This window comes from Acanthaster planci, linkage group LG01 (assembly GCF_054643075.1).
Source record: "Acanthaster planci isolate LZ-2023a linkage group LG01, COTS_SCS, whole genome shotgun sequence".
Lineage (NCBI taxonomy): Eukaryota > Metazoa > Echinodermata > Asteroidea > Valvatida > Acanthasteridae > Acanthaster > Acanthaster planci.
Window position 1 is genome coordinate 5132495 of NC_141777.1, and position 23328 is coordinate 5155822.

General features: G+C 38.9%; 3 protein-coding genes across 4 annotated transcripts; 1 reads left to right on the plus strand and 2 right to left on the minus strand.

Annotated features, from left to right (window-relative positions):
• The first annotated feature begins 14 nt into the window (after nucleotides 1-14).
• Nucleotides 15-17338, plus strand: pigl (phosphatidylinositol glycan anchor biosynthesis class L). The gene is made up of 8 exons (XM_022247966.2): nucleotides 15-147; nucleotides 320-574; nucleotides 9073-9175; nucleotides 9738-9828; nucleotides 10859-10926; nucleotides 11434-11465; nucleotides 12047-12177; nucleotides 12986-17338. Exons 2-8 carry the CDS (start codon nucleotides 337-339, stop codon nucleotides 13091-13093), a joined length of 771 nt encoding a protein of 256 aa, XP_022103658.2. The 5' UTR covers nucleotides 15-147; nucleotides 320-336; the 3' UTR covers nucleotides 13094-17338.
• On the minus strand, nucleotides 3211-3857 carry LOC147800278 (perlucin-like protein). The gene has a single exon (XM_087138100.1). It carries the CDS (start codon nucleotides 3855-3857, stop codon nucleotides 3312-3314), a length of 546 nt encoding a protein of 181 aa, XP_086994226.1. The 3' UTR covers nucleotides 3211-3311.
• LOC147800279 (F-box only protein 48-like) lies at nucleotides 17137-23297 on the minus strand. Of its 2 annotated transcripts, none has more exons than XM_087138114.1 (3): nucleotides 23140-23297; nucleotides 20217-20676; nucleotides 17137-19412 (listed from the first exon to the last, which is right to left on the minus strand). In XM_087138114.1, the coding sequence occupies exons 2-3, from the start codon at nucleotides 20523-20525 to the stop codon at nucleotides 19248-19250; spliced, it is 474 nt and encodes a 157-aa protein (XP_086994240.1). In that variant the 5' UTR covers nucleotides 20526-20676; nucleotides 23140-23297; the 3' UTR covers nucleotides 17137-19247. The 2 variants fall into 2 exon arrangements, with proteins under 2 accessions (XP_086994240.1, XP_086994235.1); XM_087138109.1 differs by having other exon boundaries at nucleotides 23006-23294.
• Between the last annotated feature and the right edge of the window lie 31 nt (nucleotides 23298-23328).

A 23328-nucleotide genomic window follows, 5' to 3' on the forward strand; every position in this document is an offset into this window, starting at 1 on the left:
GCTGACGGCCAGGATCTTGGCAAGCCACACACACAGTCATGTACTTTCAGCAGCCGTTTTGCTAAATTCTCGTACGTTGCCGACCCCGCCACTGAGCTGTGCTAGCACATGCAACTTGCCAATCCGGCCGGCCGACCAAGCGGCAGGGTAACCCACCGTACTGATATCATAGAGTTGGATATAATAACATATCCAACTCTATGATATGACTGATATATATATCAGTGGGCCACCCGTACGTGCACAACACAAATCTGTACTGTGTGCATAGCATGCAGAGTGCACGGAGCGCCCTCTACCTTTTCATTCAATTTGGCAGGAACTTCAAAAATCAACATGGCCGCTCTTGGCAGTGGATTGGCGTATTTCTTTTTGCCTGCTTACGCGGCTATTTCTCTCGTCATATACTACTTGTCTCTGCGCCGAAAAAAATCTGAGAAGAAGAATGGTAAAGCTAAGAATGTGCTGCTGGTGACAGCCCATCCAGACGATGAATGTATGTTCTTTTCGCCCACAATTTTGCAACTGACGAAGGAACCACATACAGAGTTGCATCTTTTGTGTTTGTCAACAGGTAGGCACTGCTAACTTCTGACTTTTTGGTTTTCAGAAGTAGGCGCAGCTTGACCAGTGTTGACTGGCCAGTCTGGCGAATTACTGCACTTCGATTTGAGTTGTACCGTTGTTCCTTTTTCCTTTTCCCCCGAAAGTTGCAATTAGGCCTAGGCGCGGCGCATAGGCCATCACCTGCCCATAGGCCTATACTATAATGCTTAATAGGCCTAAAACCTAATCCTTCCATCCCATAACTATGGCTTCCCTTACACCTCTACTAGCCCCACTAATGTGGCACAGACTCTCGCTACTGCTCCATCCTTAGCCACTCATCCGCATACACATCTTGCCTGTCGGCGTAGTGAAAAAGTGTGGCGCACCCTCTTATAATCGAAGGCGCACAGAGATGATCCTTAGCCTCTCCGCTTTCTTAGCGCCATTTATTGAATGATTTCACTCACGTTGTTTTGGTATTTTCCAGTCTTTTTGCCTTCACCCATTCAATCTCACAGGCTCGCTTTCACAGTCGCCATCTTGTAGTGACAAAAACCTCTGCTGGTGCATCGACAATGCTATTCAAAATTGCCGAATGATAATAATATAATAATTCTTTTTCTGATTGCACTCCGATTTTGTCATCGTGAGGAAGTCTGAAGGAAATTTAGGAAAGAATTCCTTAACCACTGGTGCTTTTTCATTTTTCCCATTTTCAAAATGCTTCAAAAATTCATAGGCCAATCTTTACTTCCGGACCTTTACTTACAAACCTTGCAGATAGCCATGTACAAACTCCCATGAACACATTTTGGCTATTTTGATTGTGTCAACTAATACTTTTCCAGCACAATCACAGCTGGAAGAGCTATTTGTTCAACCAAATTGCCTTCTTGGTGAAGTTAGATGTCAGAAAATCTTTCGTAAAGAAGATAAATAAAACTCATTTCATTGTGGAAACTGCTCTTTATCTAATATTTTCCAATCCAGCAATGATGTATGTTGAACTGAACAAAAAAAAGCCCTCCTGCCCCCAGATGTGAAAAAAAAGGACGCTCATCCATTTTTGTTGTGTGTGTGGCCTAACGAGGGAATTTCTAAAATTTACGTGTACAATGTATGTACCAGTTCCTCTGGCATGGTTGGTTGTTTTTGTTTTTTCGAATGAGCCCAATCACAGATTAGATCTGCCTGTACATACATGTACTACCATTGCACAAGAGTAATAAGTAGCAAGAGAAACACATAGATAACTTGGCATACACTGTACATTTCTTTGGTAGTTAGTCATATACTTCATCCTACTATAAAGGTTTTGCTGCCACCTTTTGCACAGATACACATTATACACAAACAAATAATTCTACTTTAAGACAAAATACACCTCAGTGTACCTCTGCACTATAACGTGCATGTTGTATTTGTGTGAAAAGTTTATTCTTTATAACTACCGGTAATTGCCCAAGTTAATAGAAAACTTTTTATGTTCAGAAAATTAGAGAAATCCAGATTAACTTATGATGAACTTGTTACTGTGTACATACATCTAAGGGCTGCGTCAAATCTGTTTTAGAATATGCCGTCCCTTTGTGGCACTCTGGGCTTATTTGTACTCAATCGGACGACCTAGAATCCATTCAGAAAAGAGTGTGCCATACTGGGTCAATTATATACACGATATGATCTGGCTTTAACTGATTTAGGCCTTGAAACATTGGTAAATAGAAGATTTCACCTACAGTACATGTAGGTGCCACGTTTGCTCTTAAGTCATTCAACTCAGGCAGGTTTAATTAATGGTTCACTAAATCTAAGAGTACCCTTACAATGAATCTTAGATCTAGTAGAAAACTTGAGGAATACTCATGTCAAACCAATCGTTTCAACAATAGCCCGATCCCTTACTTTATTCAACTCTTGAATTCATCTACATGTACTCCACTCCTACTTTTAACACCAGGTAATCTAAATCTATAGGCAATGTATATGTTGGTGTAATTGTAATTGTAATCCCCCATTCCACTTTTTTTTACTCTTTCTTTGCATATACAGACCTATTTATTGGTTGGTGATGTCAGGCTTTGGTTTGTTGGTTTTTAGGTGGTGTACAGGTGTATGTGTTTTCTGTCCTCTTGTTGTCCGTTTCATTTATCAGGTTATTTGGCTTTTTGTGCTATGATAGTGCAATCCATTTTGGTTGTATTTCTTTCATTTCTTTATGAGCAATCTCCTTTTTATTTGACAATTTTTATGGTAATATTGCATGTACATGTATGTTAATTTAGGTATTACAACCTTTGTCATTTTATATTATCTTGTCTAAGCTGTTCTTAATTCAGTCTGTGGGCCGCTATGGACAGTCAAATAAACGATAGTAATAATACTACTAATAATTAAAAACTGGCCTAAGTAGGTAGTTGAAGTATCGCTCAGTTTCCAACAATGTGGCATGCTGTTGATGGCTCAAAGATTCTGCCCTCTCCCTTGACTTCAAGATCCAGTTTCTGTTCATTTAAAGTCTTCAGTGGTAAATTGTTGAGCTGATCTTTCCATAGTTGGCATGGCTGTAGCTCTGCTGGTACTTTAGACCAAAATCTCCATCGTGCACGGACTGTGTGTACGGTATGTGGAGGGTGAGGTATACCGGTAGTTGATGTCGGAAACAGAATTTCATAGTTTTCATTGAAAATATTGGAAAGTATCCATTGAACTCCTGAGTTGTCTGAGTATGTTTTTGGGATCATCCTTAATGTGAAGCTGCATTAGTCCATGGTTAACAGTACGCTAGGAGCTGGACGCTTACATACAACAGAGTAGTGTTTGTAATCACAGTAAACATCGTGCCAGTACCCGTCATGCTCCATTACTGCACAGTCCTCCTTGCCAGCAGCATTGTTAGGCTCACCGACTCCCCAGGAGCGATAGGTTATCTCACTTCCTCTCTCCAGACATCTCCAGATTCCTTCCACCTCCATGTCAGTGCAGTTGATCCAGACTCCCTCAGCGCCGTACGCAGACATGCTCAGTATGAAGGCATTCTCCTCAGGCATGTTGGGCACGGCCAGCCAGCCACCGATCTGGGTGCACACTGTGGTGGTCGCGGCCTGCCAGCTGAAGATTCCGTAGAGGGCTTTGTAGCAGAACCTCCCCCACGCCTTCCAGCCATCCGAGCAGGCTCCAGCTTTGAAAGTCCCACAGTGGTACGCTGGCTTGTCTTGCTCTTGCAGAGTGTTTGCAAACAAGTTGGCTTTTGAACTCACAGCCAGAAAAATCAAGCCTATGTGTAGTTTCAGGATAACACCTGCCATAACTTGATAACTTAATAAACATAAATTGTACTGCCGTTTGTGTAAGAGGTAATCAGTGATATTGTTTTGCAGTACATGTGAATGCACACTGTACCTCTGTGTACATGTAGCTCTCATAAAATCTGCATTGGATCCTTGTCATATTTATATACACCGTACTCTGCAAGAAAATTGTTTCCATGGACACTCATTATAGATCACAGACTTGAGTGGTTTCATTGTAATACTTTACAAGTAATAGTAACCAAGGCAACACTTGGTTTGTGATTGGTTGTCCGTGACCAAGGAAAGTCTTTACGTATATTATATATAATTGGTATGTAAAAATAAAACATGGTTTCTGGTTATAGTAAACCTACATGTGCATGTATATGTAGAGTGTACATGTACCGGTAAGTTTCCCCTTTTTTTAATATTTAATCCCTGCATTCTTTTGAATTGTTCCGTACAGCTCACTTTGAAAAGATTCAACTGCAACTTTTGTTTACACTTGTGAGAGTAGATGGTTTGCGTCCAGTGGAGCCAAACGGAACAAGAGGTTTTTCCAAAGCTATAATAGCCAAATACCAACAGAATCACCAGCATTTGTACTGAGGTTGTCCATACAACCATGGAAATGTTTAATTCACACTCTCAGTGTAGAAACATTGGAATGATGGTTGATACAGTTATGGAACATTATTTGTGAGCTGAACCATTTTTCTTGGCAAGTAAGCTGCATGCATTATTGCTCTTGTACAAGTTTATGTGATACTGGTGCAGTGCCATAAACATGACCTAATCATTATTTGGAAACCTTTTTGAAGTATTTTGAATTCCACAAATGGGTCATTCTATAAATTAGGGGTCCATTTTTGTTTGTGACTGTGTCACATCTGACATACATTTACGAGTTCGTAAGTTCGGAACAAATGTTGTAATTTCCAAGAGTGATGAATTAATGCAAAGTGACCTGCCAAAAAATAGTAATAGTTGGAAATCAATTTCAGTGATATTTCCATGTCAAATAACAAAGGTCAGATGTAACAGGGACACCAAAATGTCACACTTTTGGACCCCAAATTTATAAAATGACCCATGTACTCATACAAATATTAAATATTGTTTCACTAAATATTGCTGTGTTTCTGAAACCACTACCGGGTAGTTACATGTACATTCATTTGAAATATTATCTTTTGAAGGCATTACTCACGTAATTCTTTCAGGTCTCATTAGTGCAATCCAAACAGAGAATAAAGTCAGAAATCTCCCTGGATGTTATGATTTTTTACACACTTGGACTGCAGTGCTCGTACGTGTACATGTAGTTACTTGTTTGGATAAACTTGTGTGCTTAAAATGCACGTATACACATTGTACAATATGTATTTATCATTGTTGCAGATAAGTAAGAATATTAAGCATTAAGATTTATCTTGGTAAAGTATGTTTTAGTAGGCTTTGAACACATAGTATTTTACAACAGTACTTGATTACTAAAAAAACTTAAGTTTAGAAACAACGATTTTTTAAGAGAATGCTGAGAAGAAAATGCAGTATCCCGGTACCTCATGCTTTCAAACTTCAAGTGGTGCTTGAACGTTCAATTCCATCCTGCTAAGTCATTCATCTGGTAGTGGGCACAAAACGCTGTAGTTGGAGTCTGTAAAGTACTGCTGCATGACCGGTCTTTCCCAGCATGCACGATGGTAAAATTACATATTTTTTCCTCACAATTTGGGTACTCCATAACCTATTTGTTGTGTGTATAAGCACGGATGCTATAACTAACATGTAAATGTAGATGAATCATTCCATGAGGTTGGGGCACAATTTGTGATGTTGTCCTTGTTACATGGGTAACTTTTACCACCTGTCATGACCTGTAGATCATTTACTCTGTAAATATAACACACACCTCTGTCTTCAGCCTTGCAAAATGTATAATTTGGAATCCTTATGCAGGGAAATAGCTGTTCATTTTTACAGAACCCATGTAACAATGGACAACATCACAAATTGTGCCCCAACCTCATGGAATGACCCATATATGAAACCACAGGGTGATTTCTGTTCTCAAATAAAATCTCTATTTTGATGTTTTACCGACTGGTAGAGTTTTGCCTTGTCCATTTTTGACTGCAAAACGGAATGACAACTTTATGAGAGCATGAAGTGGTCCAGTGCTACACTTAGAGTGTAGCCTACCTGCCTGCCTATTGAGGTACATGTATGTAAAATGATTTTAGACACTTGCTGAAATTTATTAGTGTGGGGGAAACACTTCAAATGTGACTTGCCCCCTTTACTGGAGTCAAGCGTAATGAAAAGTCGCCAATGTCATGAAAAGATAATGGAAACACCCCCAATAGTGTCATGAACAACTCTTACCTTGTTGGGGTTTGAAGGACCTTGTCTAGAAATTACTGTGCGCTTATTCCTTGCCGTGGACTCTAATTATTTTTCATGGTTAGGAAGTTACGAGACAATCTACTAGTACACATACTCGGTTGATTTGCATCATGGCTCATTAAGCTTGTGGAGGCCACCCTGGGCTAGTAACAGGTGAACTTGAAATGGAAACACGGCTAGAGTTTGCCTGTAGCCTTGATTATGCAAAAATATTGGAAATATGTCTTGCGATATTGGTACAGATTTCCACTGTTAATTGCAGATATTTCATTATGTACGTTTATTCCCTGTATAGAGTGTAATCATCTTCAAACTAATCAATCATACCTACAGATACATGTAAATTCTGTCTTTGTTCATGTACCGGCATATGTCAGCCTACACTGTACAGTGCTTACATGTACATGTACCAGAACGTACAATGTATGTGGACTTATGAACAAGAGAGATCCACGGAAAGAGTTTCACACATGGACATCACTTTTCACCCTGTGCTCAAAACCCCAAGAGACTGGTCTGAGAGAAGTATTTTCTAAATGCTTTAATATTTTCCCTGCTGTCTTAGCTTCTTTTTAGGACATGCTATCACTTTCTGATGGCTCATGTATCGCTATAGGAAACAGTGATGTCTGTGTATGAAACTCTTACTGAGGTCCACGTAACGCAGGCTGCAAGAACCCTGTGTGGACTAAAGCAGGTCCACACAAGGATTGGAAGGCAGTTTTCTAAACATTATGGGTGTATGCTTATTTTTTTTTTTATCTTTTCCACTGTCTCTACAAAAAGCGAAACCACAAAACAACAAGAAGCAGAGTGAAAATGTTTTTGGATATGTCGCAAGTTAATTTTGGGTCCGTTGTTATGCACTCAAAATTCTGTCTGAAGGCTGTGGCAGAATTCTTATTCCTTGAATCAAATCCTGTCCTTCGCTTCAAGGCAGTTTGGTCATCAATACTTTATGCCTGCCTTATGATTAACATGGCCTCGTCAGATCACCTCCATTAAATTATAAGTGTGTGTGCTTTGTTCCTCAGTGAAGCAGGCTGCCTTCAGTTCCACCTCTCAGTATTATTGATGTTTTTCTGGTGTGAGTTGTGTGTGCTTTTTTCACTTGGGAGGGATGAAAGTTGAGAATATATGGTAAAAATAGTTCTCGTATGGTACAGTAGTTGCTTATTGAAATTATGTTTGGAAATATTTATCAGGTGACCATGCAAATTTTATGTTTTCTAACTTTTAGCTCAAAGGATCTTTGATGTAACCCAACATTGCAAGCAACAACTTGTGTTAATAGTACAGGAGAAAATGTTAATCTTGCCTGTTAGGCAGAGTAGTGTAAATCCTATAGGTTTCTAGATTTTTAAAAAATTCACTCAGAAAGGAAATATACCAGTTTTGCACCCAAAAATGGTACCTTATAACTATTGCCATGAAAGAAGCACAATATTCATGTATCTTTATACCACATGCGTTCCGCTTAAAGGGTCTAAAGGTGATCATGTCTGTATTCAGACCATATAGAAAGTTGGGAACAGGTTCAGTAAAGTTCTCGCCCTTGTCTGGGTCAGAGAGTAACTCTGTCAAAGATTAGAAAACATTGGCAAGGTCACACTAAACACCAATGCAATATGCACTTGTACTTCTCCCTGCAACACCCTGTTGTATGTTTACTTGTGTGTCAGATGGCACCTTTCAATCACTCCACAAAACATACTATAGTCACATTGTGTGAGCTGTCGGGTTTATTTCAGTATGATCAATTTGCTTATAGTTCCAAATACTCAATATCTTGAAATGGAGTGGTGGCCTAACTGGTAATGGGCTTGATTGTTTATTTACCCTGTGGGCTACAAAACAGAATGATTATGAAAAAAGTAATAAATATGTACACAGACCTATAACACTTAATATTATCATAAACATTAACATAAACACTTTTGAATTATGTGTAATCATATCCATAGTTGACCTAGCAAAAACTTGTTCATATGAACCTGGATAAAGGCCAAACACACAAGGAACACTCCTAAACAATTATTACCTGATTCTAAATTTACCACCAAAAAACCAATTAAGTCTAATTATGAAAATATATACCCCTGTGCCTATGAGTGTACACATGCACATGTTTAATTCTGACATGAACATAATACGATATGCATGACACCCCAATCCAATGATTATAACTCAAGAAATCCCCCCAAATATCGTATTTAGATCAACCAAAATGTACTCACTTTATGTAATCCATGCACAGGAATATTTATGATCAACCTGGTAACTGGCTAATTAAGGTACTGGGCGATCAGGAGTATATTAAAGAATTTCAGGGAATTTCAGGAGGAGTGTTATTCGACATGGAATGATTGCACAATTATAATGCATGAATCATGACATAGGGAAGCCCTACTTGTCTGTTAAAATGTAGATAATTAAATCACATATTGTTCAATTTCTTTACCAACATGTAGAAATTGCACTGATTCATGTGCTGTTCCTTATTTTGAGACTTGAAATATTCATCACGGTTTGTCCCACTTGTACTTCCGCTGTCTGAATCCTACCAAGTCTTGCCTTCCTTGCCCATCAAGTCGTCCACAAGTCAAACAAAATGTGACCACACACATGCACCGATACCTTCTATAGCTTGAACTTCATTCTCTCCTTTTTTTCATAGTCTCCAGCGCACATCTTAATAGCCTTTATTAGTTAACTATTACAAAAATAAGTGAAATAATCTGTAATTGTAAATTTTTCATGATTTTGTGGATGTAGAAAAATGTTGAAAATTTGCATCATGTTTCCCTCTTTTCTTTTTCAGGAAATTATAACAACCTTGGAGCTGTCAGAGAGAAGGAATTGATAGCTAGCTGCAATATCCTGGGAATAACCAAGTCAGACAATATCACTTTGCTAAACGACGAGTAAGACATCCTTCTTTGTCCTCATATTTGTGTGGGCACTTTTTTTTTACTCTTGTGTATTTTTTCAATTTAGTATGCCTTGTGTGTGAATATGATATGATCTGTTCATTGCACAATGTAGTAGTCAGTTACTGTACATGTACACGGGAGTGTGGCCAGTTAGAAAACCTGACATTATGGAAGTTGGTAGAGACATGGTTGGACACTGAGCAACTCAAGGTGCAGCTGTTCAACGTTATTGGTTTTCCACACCTGCATATGCCCATCACTGCCCCATAGTGCATTTAATGTTTGGGGAGTCAATATGTGTACTTGGCCCAGTATGCTCGTGGAACACAAAAGTCCTGATATTCACTCAGTTGTCTGATGTTGAAATGTTGTTTATTGATTTCTGTTTTTAAATTTTGAATTGTAATTTATTCAACAAAATGAAGTAACATTTGCTCTAACCTGCAAATCATGTCATTGTTATTGAGGAGATTCTGTCTAGGCTTTGGACATTTACTGAATGTAAATCAATAAATAAATCAATCATGTACATCTTGATTTTTTTATTTTGTAGGAAATTGCAGGACAACCCTGATGTCTTTTGGGACTTGGATGTCGCTGGAGAGCAGATCCTGAAACAGGTTAAGAAGTATGACATCAGTGCGGTAAGCTCCCTCGGAAATGTAACCTGGTCGATATCAACTACCTGTAATTCCTTTCACTCTGAAAGCAGCCAGAGACATGGATCAACTTCATCTGTGTGAAGTTACACCCTCTCTTAACCCTCTTGCCAACATACCGGATATTATATTTGAAAACTGAAAATTTCAGAAAAAGGAAAAGGCTTGATATGGCTGCCAATTGTTGATATGCAGCCAGATGCCACAAATAGATTCACCAGAGTCATTTTAACAGTATTTATACAATTTACTGCAGTCTCATTATTATTAAAGACTCTGGGGTGTGCTCAAAGAACCAAATTTGCTACCACAACAGGTTGTACACAGAGGCCAAGTTTAGGTTCAACATATGGTCCACCTCCGCAGACTTATCGAACTTTGTGTGTGTAAGATTGGTGTATTAAGATGTCATCCAAAGCTTGAACTCATCATTTGGTGTCTGGTACAGAGTGGTTAACAAATGATGTTTGCATTGGGTAGAGTTTAATAGTGAGACTGTTTAGCTGCTTGAAAGCTGCAAAAATATCAGCCTTGTTCTATTTTTTTTGAGGGGGTGAGCATTTTGACCATGCTCACATTAACCCCTTCACGCTGGGACGCGTTAAAACACGCCGTAAAAATTGAGATCCTCAGCCCGCTTTTCAGCTATTATTCTCGGCCCACGCTCGAGGAAACACGGTGAAAGAAGGGAGACCCTGGCTCTTGTGTATATGGTAATTGGCCTTTGTGTGTAGCCCAGAAATGAAAAGACCGAATTTGCGTCATAATCACCAGCTTCACAATAGTCCCCACTTTGAAAAGAGGCAACGGGAATGGGGAAGCTTGAGTAGAGCCGCATGCCACCGAACAATCACCGTGTAATTTAAAGCGTGCAGAGCACGCTGGGCCACAAACTAAGAATTTGCAGTTTGGCAGGTGGCCTTCGCGGACAAGGGAGGCTGGAATTCTTGGCGTCGGCTTTCGGGAAGAAAGTCCCATCGTCAAGGGGTTAAGGACATGTTTGATGTTTTTCCAGATCTTCACTTTTGATGGTGCAGGTGTCTCTGGCCACAAGAACCATATATCATGCTACACAGCCGTCAGGTACAGTATGTCTTTTGCGCTGAGTGTCTTTAAATAAAGAGAAGCTGTGTGCATATATGTAGTTTGTTTATTTATTTGTTTGTTTATTTATTTATTTTAGATTTGTCACTCTCGTGGCCGAAGGCCAAATTACAGTGAAAATACAACAGTAAAAAAAATTCTGAGGTTTTCATTAATAAAAGCATCCAACACGTTACAATTATAGTCCATCAATACTATCTTAATTAATAGGTAAAATGGACATACAGATATTTCAAATTCCTAAAAAGCACACCAATTTCCCATTTCAGCTTTTCAAACAACTTACTGGTTGTAGTGAGGTTCGGTTGAAGTGTTTATTTCTGTTACCTCTGTGAGATTCTAAACCTGCATCTTGTCGTGTATCCAGCCCTGAACAATGCTAGTTTTAGAACTGTTAGAAAAAATATCTGTTCGAGTTTCCAAAGTTTCAAACATGCCACACCCCTTGTTTGGATTGAAGAGAAGCTAATTTTGTTGTTGTTACAGAACCCTCATGGAGTCTCATAAGCTACCCAAAGGTGAGCTAATGTGATTCAACAGAATGCCATATTATGCCTCATCCTAGTCATCGGGTTTACTTAGCTTCAGCTAGAAGTTGCATTTTCTATGGGAGATACACGAAGCTGTATTCTCTAGCACAAATTTTTGATTTGTGTCTCATCCACCAAAACTGTCCTCGTGAACACCTCCCCTCTCCAAGCACCCTTAACATCGGAGTTGCATGTTGCTTGTGGTTTGTCTCATAGCACATCTACGTGTCTTCTCCCGAAATTCATGCTGGATCCGTTTATTAAAAATAAGTGGAGTTGTGGCAAGTGATTGAATTTTGTTTGTTCCGTAAATGATTCCACAAAAGAAAAAAGTGAGATGAGCCATTGAGGATGTGTACCACTAATTTTTGGTCCTCAGGAGGCATGCATGTCTCCTTCCATAAGCTGCTGTTGATTAACGGGTCACTTTAGTAATCTCTTCCTAGGCACCAAGTACCAAGATGTATTCCCTCTAGTGTCCCCTTAGGTCCCAGGAAGTACCTGTTTTTCCTTCATCTTTCTCTCCTTACGCTGCTATCGATAAGTCCCTTATCATCTTGCTGTTTTAGGCATCAAGTTGTACTTCCTTCAGAGTGTCTCCATCCTCAGGAAGTACCTGTCTTTCCTTGATCTACCCTTCAGCATGCTGCTTCAGAGGCACATGTTCCTGGCTGGACCGAGAGATATTTGGACGGCTCAGGTCAGTATAATGCAATCGCCCTCGATCGTCTCCTACCATCTCCTTCCCCCCTGCTTTCTGAGCTTAAAGTTGGACTTTTAAAGAATTGTTGAATATTTTAATATTTCTGGATTATGCAGCCCAAGAGCTTTCCATTGGTATACATGTATAACATGTGAGGCACCCACAGTTGTGAATCCCCGTTGTATTAGCATCAGTAAACAGATCTGTAATTGGACAAAGACAGTTGGTAAAAAGTAGTGTGAGGCCCCCTTCAAATGTGGGTTTGCAAAATGACAATTGCCAACTCATAAAGCTGCATTATCTGTAGTCAGCGTTATAATGATCTGTAATTATCGGACAAGATCTCAGGAATCATTGAGCAATATTTCAGCCAAAATTTTAAGAGCAGACTTTCCCATTTGTTCATTTTGTAGTGTCCAAATTTTGGAAAGTAACATAACCAAAAGACAATTCTAAGTTTGTCTTATGATTGAGGAAAACTGCTTCATAAAGCAATAATGGAAAACAAGAAGACAAAGACTTTGGTTTGATGGCATATGTAGTCTGAGCTTTCTCTATGTGTGAGATTGTTGATATTTAAACCTGATTGCTTCACGGTACACTTCTTTTCAAGCAAGTAGGCAGTTGTAAAAAGTTGTTTGTCATCAGAATTCAATAGAATTCAATGTCAATAGAATTTTTTTAAAAAATGTCAAAAAATGACTTTGTAAAAAAAATTCTACCATTTTTACTCATCTACTTGCCACTCCAACTCCTCATGGATTACAATCAACACCTCACTGTCAGCCTTTCTTGTTTGTTTCAGCAAGCAATGCGAGCCCATGCTAGCCAGTTTGTGTGGTTCCGTGTTCTCTACGTCGTCTTCTCTCGCTTCATGATGATCAATGGATATCACAAGAAGAGTGTGCATTAGTGGCTGGAATATTCACTTTGGCAGAACCGTGTCTGCAGAGCTGGAAACTTGTGTGAAACATGTTCAGTACTTAATAGATTAACAGTGTCTTAGGGGTGCTTTCGGAATAAAATATTCCAACCCTTCCCCTCTGAAACCATCCAAATCTAGCACCTTGGACCAATTTCATAGAACTGATTAGCACAGAATGTTGCTAAGCCTGGTTTGTACTTTCATTAACTTCCACCTCTGTGACCAGGGTTTGATTCCTACCCAGGCTAGCATACCAATACGGTTTTTGTAGTCCCTGACTGAGGTTTCCTCAGAATACATCTTCCTGAGGTTTCCTTTGACCTCTAAAACAACATTTCTTCATCGTCTTCTCTCTGTCGGTCAGTTTGTACTTTTAAGCTTACTGTGCTATTAATAATAGACCTATAGCCGTGTTTCCATTAAGACTTTTTGGTTAACTTACCACAACTTTCCTGTAGAATGTAAAATTAAATCTAATGGGAACATTGGGTAAACTAACGTCCCTGTCAACTTACCGTGATCGCGATGTAAAACTAACAGGCCAAAAAGGGTCGGGGAAGATTTCTGCGCAGCCACAGTAAGTTAGCATGGGTGCAAAAAAGTCCAATGGAAACAGTTCCCATACAATGTACATGCAGATTGACCACAACCACGCTGAACATACCAACCAGACTACTGCCTACATAGAGATTGATAGCAGGTACGTGAAAATGGTTGCAGATTTGGCAGGATTCACCTGATTTTGTCATTGTTTTGTCAGATTTTGCCGATTTGGTCATGATTTGTAAAGCGCAGGCAATGTAATCAGCTGGTCTTATTATTAGGTCTAACACGGCGAATAAACATTCCGTCACGGTTAAAAAATGTCCACGTGGGAATGCGTGGTAGATTGACATGAAGGAATGTCGCAGCAAGTTTCCGCATGCCCGCCGAAGAAAAAGCCCAATGAGAACACAGCTTAAGACATAATGATATCACACTCTGTTTATTTGTATGCTTTCCAATGGCAGTGAGATTTGACTCAATACGCGGAGCCCCGCATTGAAAAGTGTACACAAAAATAAAATTATGTTTAAGGTCCATTCAGTTTCATTACCAGGGACGGAACAGCAAAATTAGACTGGCTCTCTGGTCTCTTTTGCTCATCGCAGAAATCTGCCAATTTGTCAAGCGACATTTTGTGCTTGGTGGCTCTGTGCAATAGGGCCCAGCATTTCTCTGCTACATTTGGGTGGATTTGGGAATGCCCACCTCAGCCACTTTTATTGTGCATTTAACAATTCACTGCTCTGACATGGGACATGATGTTTTTAACACCCAAGGGACTGGGAGCACCAAGGCAAAATCGAGGAAGCTGTACGTCACCAATGGTGTTAAAACATCACATACCATATCACACCTGTCAATAATTGTTTTATCATACCTCTGTGTTGAATTCTTTGAAATGCTCAAATTTTTGATCTCAAATTCAATTGAAATGAGTAATTCAGTCCGTTGCTGCACAGAAAGTTGTACAACAGGTGCAGACTAGTTGCTTCACTGATTAGTTCAGTTGTGTTGGTCACACGTCTTGCTTTAATTGCAATATATTTATATCTTGAAAACCATTATGGGAGGAAAATCTGCATATGCCCTGAAGCTTGTACAAACAGCCTTCAAACAATCTTTAACCTTTGACAAAAAGTTTCACCGTTCTGACAACTGATCGCATTGCATACCAGCTTACTGCTCCTTCAAGAGTTTACTATTACTACCTGTGTAGTCACCAGTGAAAGTAACAGAGGTACCAATGAATAGGCGTCCCTGTTCAGTGTCCCCAGATTATGGTTTTAACTGTGTGAGGGGGGGAGGACTAGTCTCTGATGTCACTATTGTACATCACCGATGTGTGATTTGTGACAGTGAGGGTGACATGCATTTTTATTGCCCAGTCACGATTGCTCTGGACCAGTGAAAATGTAGTATTCAAGACAGAGTTATAACGATGGCTTTTAAAGCCCATAAACACATAAGATGTGACATTTAGTAGATTGACCATTCCAAGCAAAATGCCTCCAAGTTATATGTTTTTTGTTGGCCAAAATGGATGAATTATTGACATCTTTCAGCAAAATACTCCAGTAAATGTAGCTGTATTTTTGCTCTTAGGTGGGCACAAGGAAACTAATGTAAAGTTTGTTTGAATAGCTTTGATACATGTAGACTGAGATGTATACCATTCACTCCAAGTGTTGCTTTGCCAATGGAATGCTGTTTATTTTTTTGTCTGTTTGTCGGATGTAGATTAATTGGGCCATTTAGTGGGATTCATTTATTAGCCTCATTTTCTTGCTGTGGCATTTTATTAAGTAACATTTATATGTAAATTTTTTGCCACAAAAGGGGGACTTTTCTAATTATGTTTGTGTGTCTCATAGTTTATTTTGAAATACAATTTACAATCACATATGTCATAAATGATATTTTTTCCTGTGGTTTGGTGCTGACTTTTAAGTTGATTGATTCAGTTGTTAAGACAGTGTAGTTGATTTTGTCTCCACTCTAAAGAGTGTAGGGAGTTGCATGGATGTGTTTAAATGTGCAGAATATGAACTCTTTTTCAAAACTCAGCTTTATCTTTGACTTGTATTCATCTCTGGCTCCAGAACCTTTTTACAAGCCTAAATTGTTACACAATGTCTACAGTCTTTGGTTTCATGTCAACATGCTCCTACAGCAGGGAATTCACCCCTATTCTACTGGACCTTTCAAAGATAAGGAATCGGGTTTCCAGAATCGAACGCCAGAGAGTGAAATCAAGCTGAGGTTTGATTAATTGTCCCTGAAGGTTAAGTGTCCATGTATTCTATATTTTCCTTGCTGTGTGGATTGATATTATGCAATTTCTGCAGATGTGCTCGATCCATCTTCCGTATGCAGACCTGATTTTCTGCAAATCAAAATGCAGCCATACTGGTATAAAAATCAGTACCACAAGCAAGACTCAAAATGTGCAGAAGACTAATAAGATGGCTCACTCGGGAGTCTTGATCTCTTCGTGGTCCCAAAGGGTGGCTTCGGACAATGAAAGTTAAGGAATACCAGCCTGGCTCTTACTAGCTTAGCTGTGTACACTTACAATTTACACTTCCTGAAGCAATGAAACCATAATCTGCTCCGAGCAGGAACAAAAGAGGGTGTTTTTAAATGAAATTGACAGTCCTTTGGTATGAACCTACTGAATAGGCAAGCAAGTTTATGCATATTTGACACGAAGCATGTCGAGTACGAGCAACAAATTTATTCTGGAATGTATGGTCTTCACGTGCATTCCGAAACACGTGCAAGAACCCAGTTGGAAAACTTTGTATCAGTCTGTCTTTCTTTCGTCGGTGAGGGTGCACTTCAGCTCGGGGCAGATAGTTTTATGGTGCATGATTTAACGTCTTACAAACATCACATTGCTAGAGGAGGGATATGGCCAGAACAAAATATGGGCGATTCACAACAGCGCGTCTCCAAGAGTTTGCAACGTCCTGGCCAATTACAATACGCGAATTCTGTCCACCCATGCGCATTTGGAAAGGGTTGGCAGATTTTGCGCATTGTGATTGGCCAACATATTGCAAAGTCTTGGAGGCACGCTGTTGTGAATCACCCATATTGTGTACATATTTAAGTTAGTGTGTTCAAGCTTTACAGTACTTATTATTCAGACCGTCTGCATTTTACATTTCTCTAAGTGTTTCCTGCTCAGAATACTTCAAGTAGTATCTTACCCCAGAAAGTTCACTGTATTGTCAGGGCTGTGAGGATTTGCGTTATATAGACTAGACACCAGCAGGTATTAGGATTATTGTTTTTGTTCAGTCAAATATAAGAGAGGGTGCCCAGTTATCCCATTAATTAAAAGTGTTACCTCAGGGTCTCCTTGCACAGATAGCACATATGGGTACTGAGGTACTAGAAAGACTGGTACCAGCACTTGTCTTTCATTAGTTTGCTATTCTGCATGCTTTTTGAAAACTTTGAAATGAAACTCACATCACTGATACTGGAATATTGCATCCGTTTAATACTTGTCTTACAGGTATAGTAGTAATATATGTTTTGAACAAAAATTAGGTGGTTTTTAGTTATCATTCCATTAAATAATATTAAGAAGAATATTTTTGTATTTTTGCGAAGAAATGCTTGATAAGGCAGACATACATGTAGATGCAATAAAAGCAAACTTGCCAACAGTGCTAAAAATTGTCTTTTTCTGCCATACTCTTTGACAGTGTGAATATCAAAATTATACAAGCACTTTCTATAAGGAGTGAAAATCCCTCAACCATGGAAACAAACATTAAAAATTCACATTTAAGTGCCACAAATCTTCTATATTATAAAGACGTTTCATATTTTTAAATTATCTTTCACTTAAAATAATTAATATACTTTTAAATTTTTTGCTTTAAAAATTAAGGTTATACATGTTTCAATGAAGCTGCCTTGGGTCTTTTTTTTTGGGGGGGGGTCAGTTTAAGCTATCCCATACATTCATTAGGACCCCAAAGAATGCGTTGACCCACTTGACAGACATTCACAATTTTTGGCATTAACCCAAAGAGTCCTCAGTCCTCCAACAGGTGAAGGATTGAGGAGTGTTAGGGTTAAAACTAATAAGTCTGGAAAGCCCCATGTCACATGAAATAAGGGATTGACTTCCACTGCAGTAGAGGCATGTACATGTAGTGGCCACAGTTGGAACTGATTGTAATTGATATCTGCATCTGTAATTGATATCCGCAAGACGCCAGGCTTAGAAATTATTGCCCATCATGATGTCCTTTTGGTATCTGAAGAGAGCCATTGGCTAGAAATTTCAGAACAGCTTTAAACACCACCAGAAGTACATGTACATGTATAAGCATTGGAAAATGGTCAACTGAAAAGATGGTCGGTCAGGATTATTTTGAATAGTCACTTTTGGTTTTTTGACTTTTCATTGTTTCTAATTTTAGGGAGTTGGTTTGTTTATTAATGACAATAGTTTCCACTGGCCACTTTCATAAACTTAACACTGTATGCTATACACCAAATAATGCCTTGGTCAACATGAAACAAAGTGCGTAGATCCCAGGGTGAAAGGGGGACACTCAAGTTTTGACAAAGGGTATTGGGTGGGCGTTAAATCCAGAACCAACCCCCATTCAATATCAAAAACACCCTCCCAATTGCAATTCTTGCAATTGACTTTGCCCATTTCACCATCTCCCCCAACAAAACAACCCTTAAACTAAACACAAAGGGGAAAATAAGACTTTTGTGTATACATGCAGAACAGGCCCATGTCCTGATAGCATTGTACTGTTAACGAGCCCTTTCTCATAGAAGCCAGATGGGGACAGTGGATTGGGAAAGTTTCCATGTAAATGAACAATGACATCTTCAGTATATGGACCTATTCTGGGTGACAAATAAACGATGCTCAGTTATAATAGCAAAGAACTTCCGGAGCACTTAAAATATTTAAAGAAAAGCGATTATTTTTACGCTTCATACTTCTCAACAAAATTACAATAAATTTAAATATTTAAAAATATATTACATAATATATTATAAACAAGGCAACCTGAATAAAAAAAGGGCAATAGATGACACCAAAATGTAAATATTATCAAAAATCTGGAGAGTACCTTCACTGGAACAAATTCTTGCTCAGTGTCAACATTTTGGTACTTTATCTTATACCACTGAGTGAGATGTTGGAGTAAAAACAATTATACTCATTACTGAATAAAAATTAAAATGAAACACCCGTAATTTCTTTTATTGAGGGTGTAGACGCTTTTTAAGTCAGATTCTTCAGAACAAACAGTACACTGTGAATGCTCTTTAAGTTGGGGATGCTTTCAGCAAAAAACAAACTGCAACATGGACTGGAAGGCAAAATATATGTAGTGCTGAAGCAGTTTGCTTTATCGTATGCATTCTTGTCAAAGTTTCTCAAACCTTGATAAAAGAGCACATTGGTTGAGCACCATTCACACATTGTATGTTAGGCTTTGTAACTTTCAAATGTGCAACTCGTTTACATAACGTGCTCTAACTTTGGTTATTAGTGAGCCACACCGCACCCTCAACCTTGCATGCGCAGCATGCACAGACCTTCAAATCACTGACGGCTCAGCTCCAGTTCAAGAATGTGCCCCCAAGTATCCACGTCCATGGGGCACATGAAGGGAGGCAAGTTCTTGTCGTACATGTTCAGGTTGCTGAAAGCCCCTCTGAACCACTTACGCTTGATGGAGTGGGGTCCACAAGTCCGTATGAAAGACTCCTGAACAGAAACATAAAAAAGGACAATATGAAGCTAAAAAAAAAATGGAAAAAATTTAGAGACGGGAAGTTGAGAAAATTTGGAGAACATCTTTCCAACAGTGGCAACAGAATTCTTCTATCCTACAGACCAAAAAATATTCATTTTGCTGAAGACTTTGAAAATTAAAAATATTGCCGTTATACTGTACTTCTGAAAACCGTGTTGGGGTCCCATTGTTATCTCTACATTATACTCGACTGGACTGGGGCTTAAGAGGTCTGATCCTGCTGGATAGTATAAAATGAAATCAAAACATGCAGTCCAGTAAATAATTCTACTGTTACAAATTCGGCATTCTCCATTCACACCAAAACAGCAGAACTGTTCACTGTGATGTTGTAATCCAGTTTGGAACTGTAATTAGCACTTTGTCCGCTGAGCACTGAAAAAACCTTAGTTTAAAGGTCCAAAATTTGTTTTTCTCGGTAGTCAGAAATTTGGATGACTTTGAGAAAACTGCTTGTCACAGCTACTTCCTATAAAAGTCTAGTTCTGATAACTTTGACCAGAAATTATTCCAGAGCTTTACAGACTAGAATCACAGAACTAAGTACATCAGGGGTGAGACTGACTAATGATAAAAGTAGCTGAAAAAAGGCATAAAGAAGCTGAACTGTGAAAATCTACTATACACGTGTACTTTTGTACACAGCCAGTGAGGAAAAAAAGCTGAAATCCGAAACAAAAAAAGCTGAAATCAGCTACAAAGCTGAGAAATCTCACCCCTGATACATGTATTTGAAATGTGACTTTTTCACCCACCTTCCATGAATACCCGAGTCCTACATCCCTCTTTATCTCTTTCAAGGTACAATCGTCGCACTTCAGATGGCAAAACTTTCTCCACAGCCAGTCTGTGTCCTCGATGGTGGAGTTCCACAACTTGCAAGTTTGCCAGGCACTCTGCAAGCTCTTGGCGTCCAGCCTTAGCAGTATGCCCAGATACACCTCAGGGGGTAGCCGCTGCATCAGATCAAGTGGCAGGTCGGCTATTGACGGCAGTTTAGCTCCTTGCAAGTGGTGGTGATGGCAAGTTGGAATGGACCTCTTGGGATGCAGCGGAGCACTCATGGCTTACATGTATGTTGTGTAATTTGCTTTGTACTTCTCAGATTCAGATGTGTTCATGTGATATCTACACATCTATCTTCAAGGAAGCTCTATGGGTGGGATTTGAATTCTCACTCCCTGTACACGAAGGCCTCACACGATGTAGGGTTTTCTGTTTTCCAGGAAAAAGACATGTGATAAATAAAATTGAGAACAGTAAGTAAATTTTATGTACTTTGTCACTCAGGTTTTTTCAGCAATTATGAGAATGTGAGTTATTTGCATTTCTCTCAAGTATCAGCAGAAGTCATCAATGCAAAGAAATTAAATTTTCAGAGATGATAATTAGGTAATGCTGATTTGAAACATGGTAAAGATTTTTTAAAAAGGGTAAAACTAAATAATTTTGGTGACCATAGGCACAGGCATCCAACAGTTAAGGAAGGACTTTACTTTAATATTTGCTATCTGGAACGACGGATTTGTTTGCCATCATTTCACATGGTCTCATCCATGCAATAATACCTTTTGGAAAGTGTTTTTGTCAAGTACTTTTCAAGTAACAAGTTCTCTGCCAAATCTTGAACTAGTTAGGAGGGAACAAAGCTCAAGTACATGGGCATTTGTTGGTATGCACAAAGGTAAGATTACAAAGTAAAATGACGACTTCAGCAGCAGTGTCTCCAGCGGGGAGGGGGGCAACTTGTCCCCCCAAGGAAATTTTTTTTTTTGCAAAGAATACGTCATAGGTAAGAAAGTAATCAGTGCTATATTAGCACCAAACCCTATGAAAACAACACCATGAAATAAAAACAACGGTGTCATGACCATGAGTAAGGCTTTTGATGTTTTTCTCCTCCAACATCATCTTCAATGAGCTTGAAGCCTAATTCACTTTTGAGTTTGCCCCCCCCACACCAGAAGCTGGATATGTTGCTGGACTTCAGACTATTCACTGTTTAATAAAACTTAAATTAGCTATTTCATGCTGGAGAGACATGAGACTGGGTATATGTATATAAAAACCTGCTTACAAAAACATCTGGATGCGTAGTCCCAAAAGAAATGTATCTAATGTGGACCTCAATATCTGAAGTTATAAATGCAACAATATTGTTAACATAAACACAATCACCACATTTTTATGAGTACTAAACATGATGGTAACGGTTGTAAACGAGACACCAAAATGTGACATGGCAATAATGACGGATTAAAAAGTCTCTAATGACTATTACTTGTATAAATGTTGTTTAATTTTTTAAAATTATTTTTTTATTTTTTAATTTGATGTTGTCATGCCTTCTGAATGCTTGTACGTAAGTTCAGTTGAATAACTGACAGATCATGTATTTTGTAAAGTCATAGGTTATGGTGGTAACGTTTGTAACATGTGGTGTCCTGAGCGATTACGAGTGTGCACGCTAATGCTGATCTGTCACTGGCAAAAGTTTTAGTTTGCCCAGTTGTCCCAATCAATTAAAAATAACCCATCTGTAAATTTAGAATGCCCAAGAAATCTGCAACTGTTACCACTAATTAAATTTACAGAATTTTCTCACCGTGATTGCAATCGGGTCCTGTTTGTAACGCATTACGAGCGTGCGTTGTGTACTGCGTCAATCCTATACTTTTTGGTGTATGTTCCAGTAAAACCACATAAACACAGCCTCGTACATAGTATGTACATGTATGGGCAACATGCACATGAAACATTTCCTACAACAGGGAACAAGGATGGGGTCATGACCTTTGTCATGTCTGAATTCACACATTGGTACAGTTGTTACGAGTGGGACTGTTGAAGTTTACGGGTCTGCAATCCAAGGAAATCTGAGTCAATCCACTGCCATCACACGATATTTCATTAGAAGCCCAGTGTAAGAACTTACAGGAACCATGTTACCATTCTGCTCTGTTTATTTGGCAAACTACATGTATGTGCTTAAACCAATTTTGAACGGTAACATATGACGACGTACGAAAGTCACTCGGCGTCCTGTTATTACAAAAAAAACATTTTTCTCATCTAAATGTCACACATTTGTAAAACCAGTATCGTACGTATACATACACTCCAGCTTTATTTCCTCTTTCTCTGTTCAATACCCTGCATGCAGAGAACCTTGGTACTGGAAAAGTACTTGACTACAATGCTGCTTTTAGACTTTGATGGTTGTAAACAAAGTGCATTGAAATGATTGAATGTGAATTTATTACAATACATACAGGACATACAAAAGTGAAAAGTCGAAGTACAACTACAAAGCACAAACCAAGCACATTATTTGGTCAGGCAAAAATTCTAAGAAATTACACTGCAACGACAATGAGACGAATACAATACAGAACATGTTAGGATTTTTCAAAATGCTAACAAGTCTAAAATGTCGGATTCATTGATATTTTTAGTGTTAAAGTGTATTCACAAAATGGACATAAATGGTGGTAAACACATGGAGAGCAATGAATCACGTTGAAATCCCCCACACCATACTCACTGCTCAGGCACGGCCGGTACCACTGTCACAAAGTCCAGACGAGATTGTGAGACTCTTGACAAAACCCCCGAACAAATAAAACGGCAAGAAAGAACCACGTCAAACGAAATGCGTGGTTATGTTCGTTCCCTCACCTCTAGGGGATTCAAACATGGCAGTTTATTGAAACCTTTCGACTGTCGTTAAGTTGTACAGATTACTGCCGAATATTTTAATAGTTACAATACACCAGCACGCGTACCAACCGCAAAACTGTACACAAACAACAGCTAACACACCGGGGAGATTTAAATGACGCTTTGCCACTATTTACATATTTTTTA

Coding starts and splice junctions, on each gene's coding strand:
- pigl (XM_022247966.2), top strand. CDS start 337: ATGGCCGCTCTTGGCAGTGGATTGGCGTATTTCTTTTTGCCTGCTTAC. Junction 10,927..11,433: donor TCATGCTACACAGCCGTCAG/GTACAGTATGTC, acceptor TTGTTGTTACAG/AACCCTCATGGAGTCTCATA. Junction 11,466..12,046: donor GTCTCATAAGCTACCCAAAG/GTGAGCTAATGT, acceptor TTGCTGTTTTAG/GCATCAAGTTGTACTTCCTT.
- LOC147800278 (XM_087138100.1), bottom strand. CDS start 3,857: ATGGCAGGTGTTATCCTGAAACTACACATAGGCTTGATTTTTCTGGCT.
- LOC147800279 (XM_087138114.1), bottom strand. CDS start 20,525: ATGAGTGCTCCGCTGCATCCCAAGAGGTCCATTCCAACTTGCCATCAC. Junction 19,413..20,216: donor GACTCGGGTATTCATGGAAG/GTGGGTGAAAAA, acceptor GTTTCTGTTCAG/GAGTCTTTCATACGGACTTG.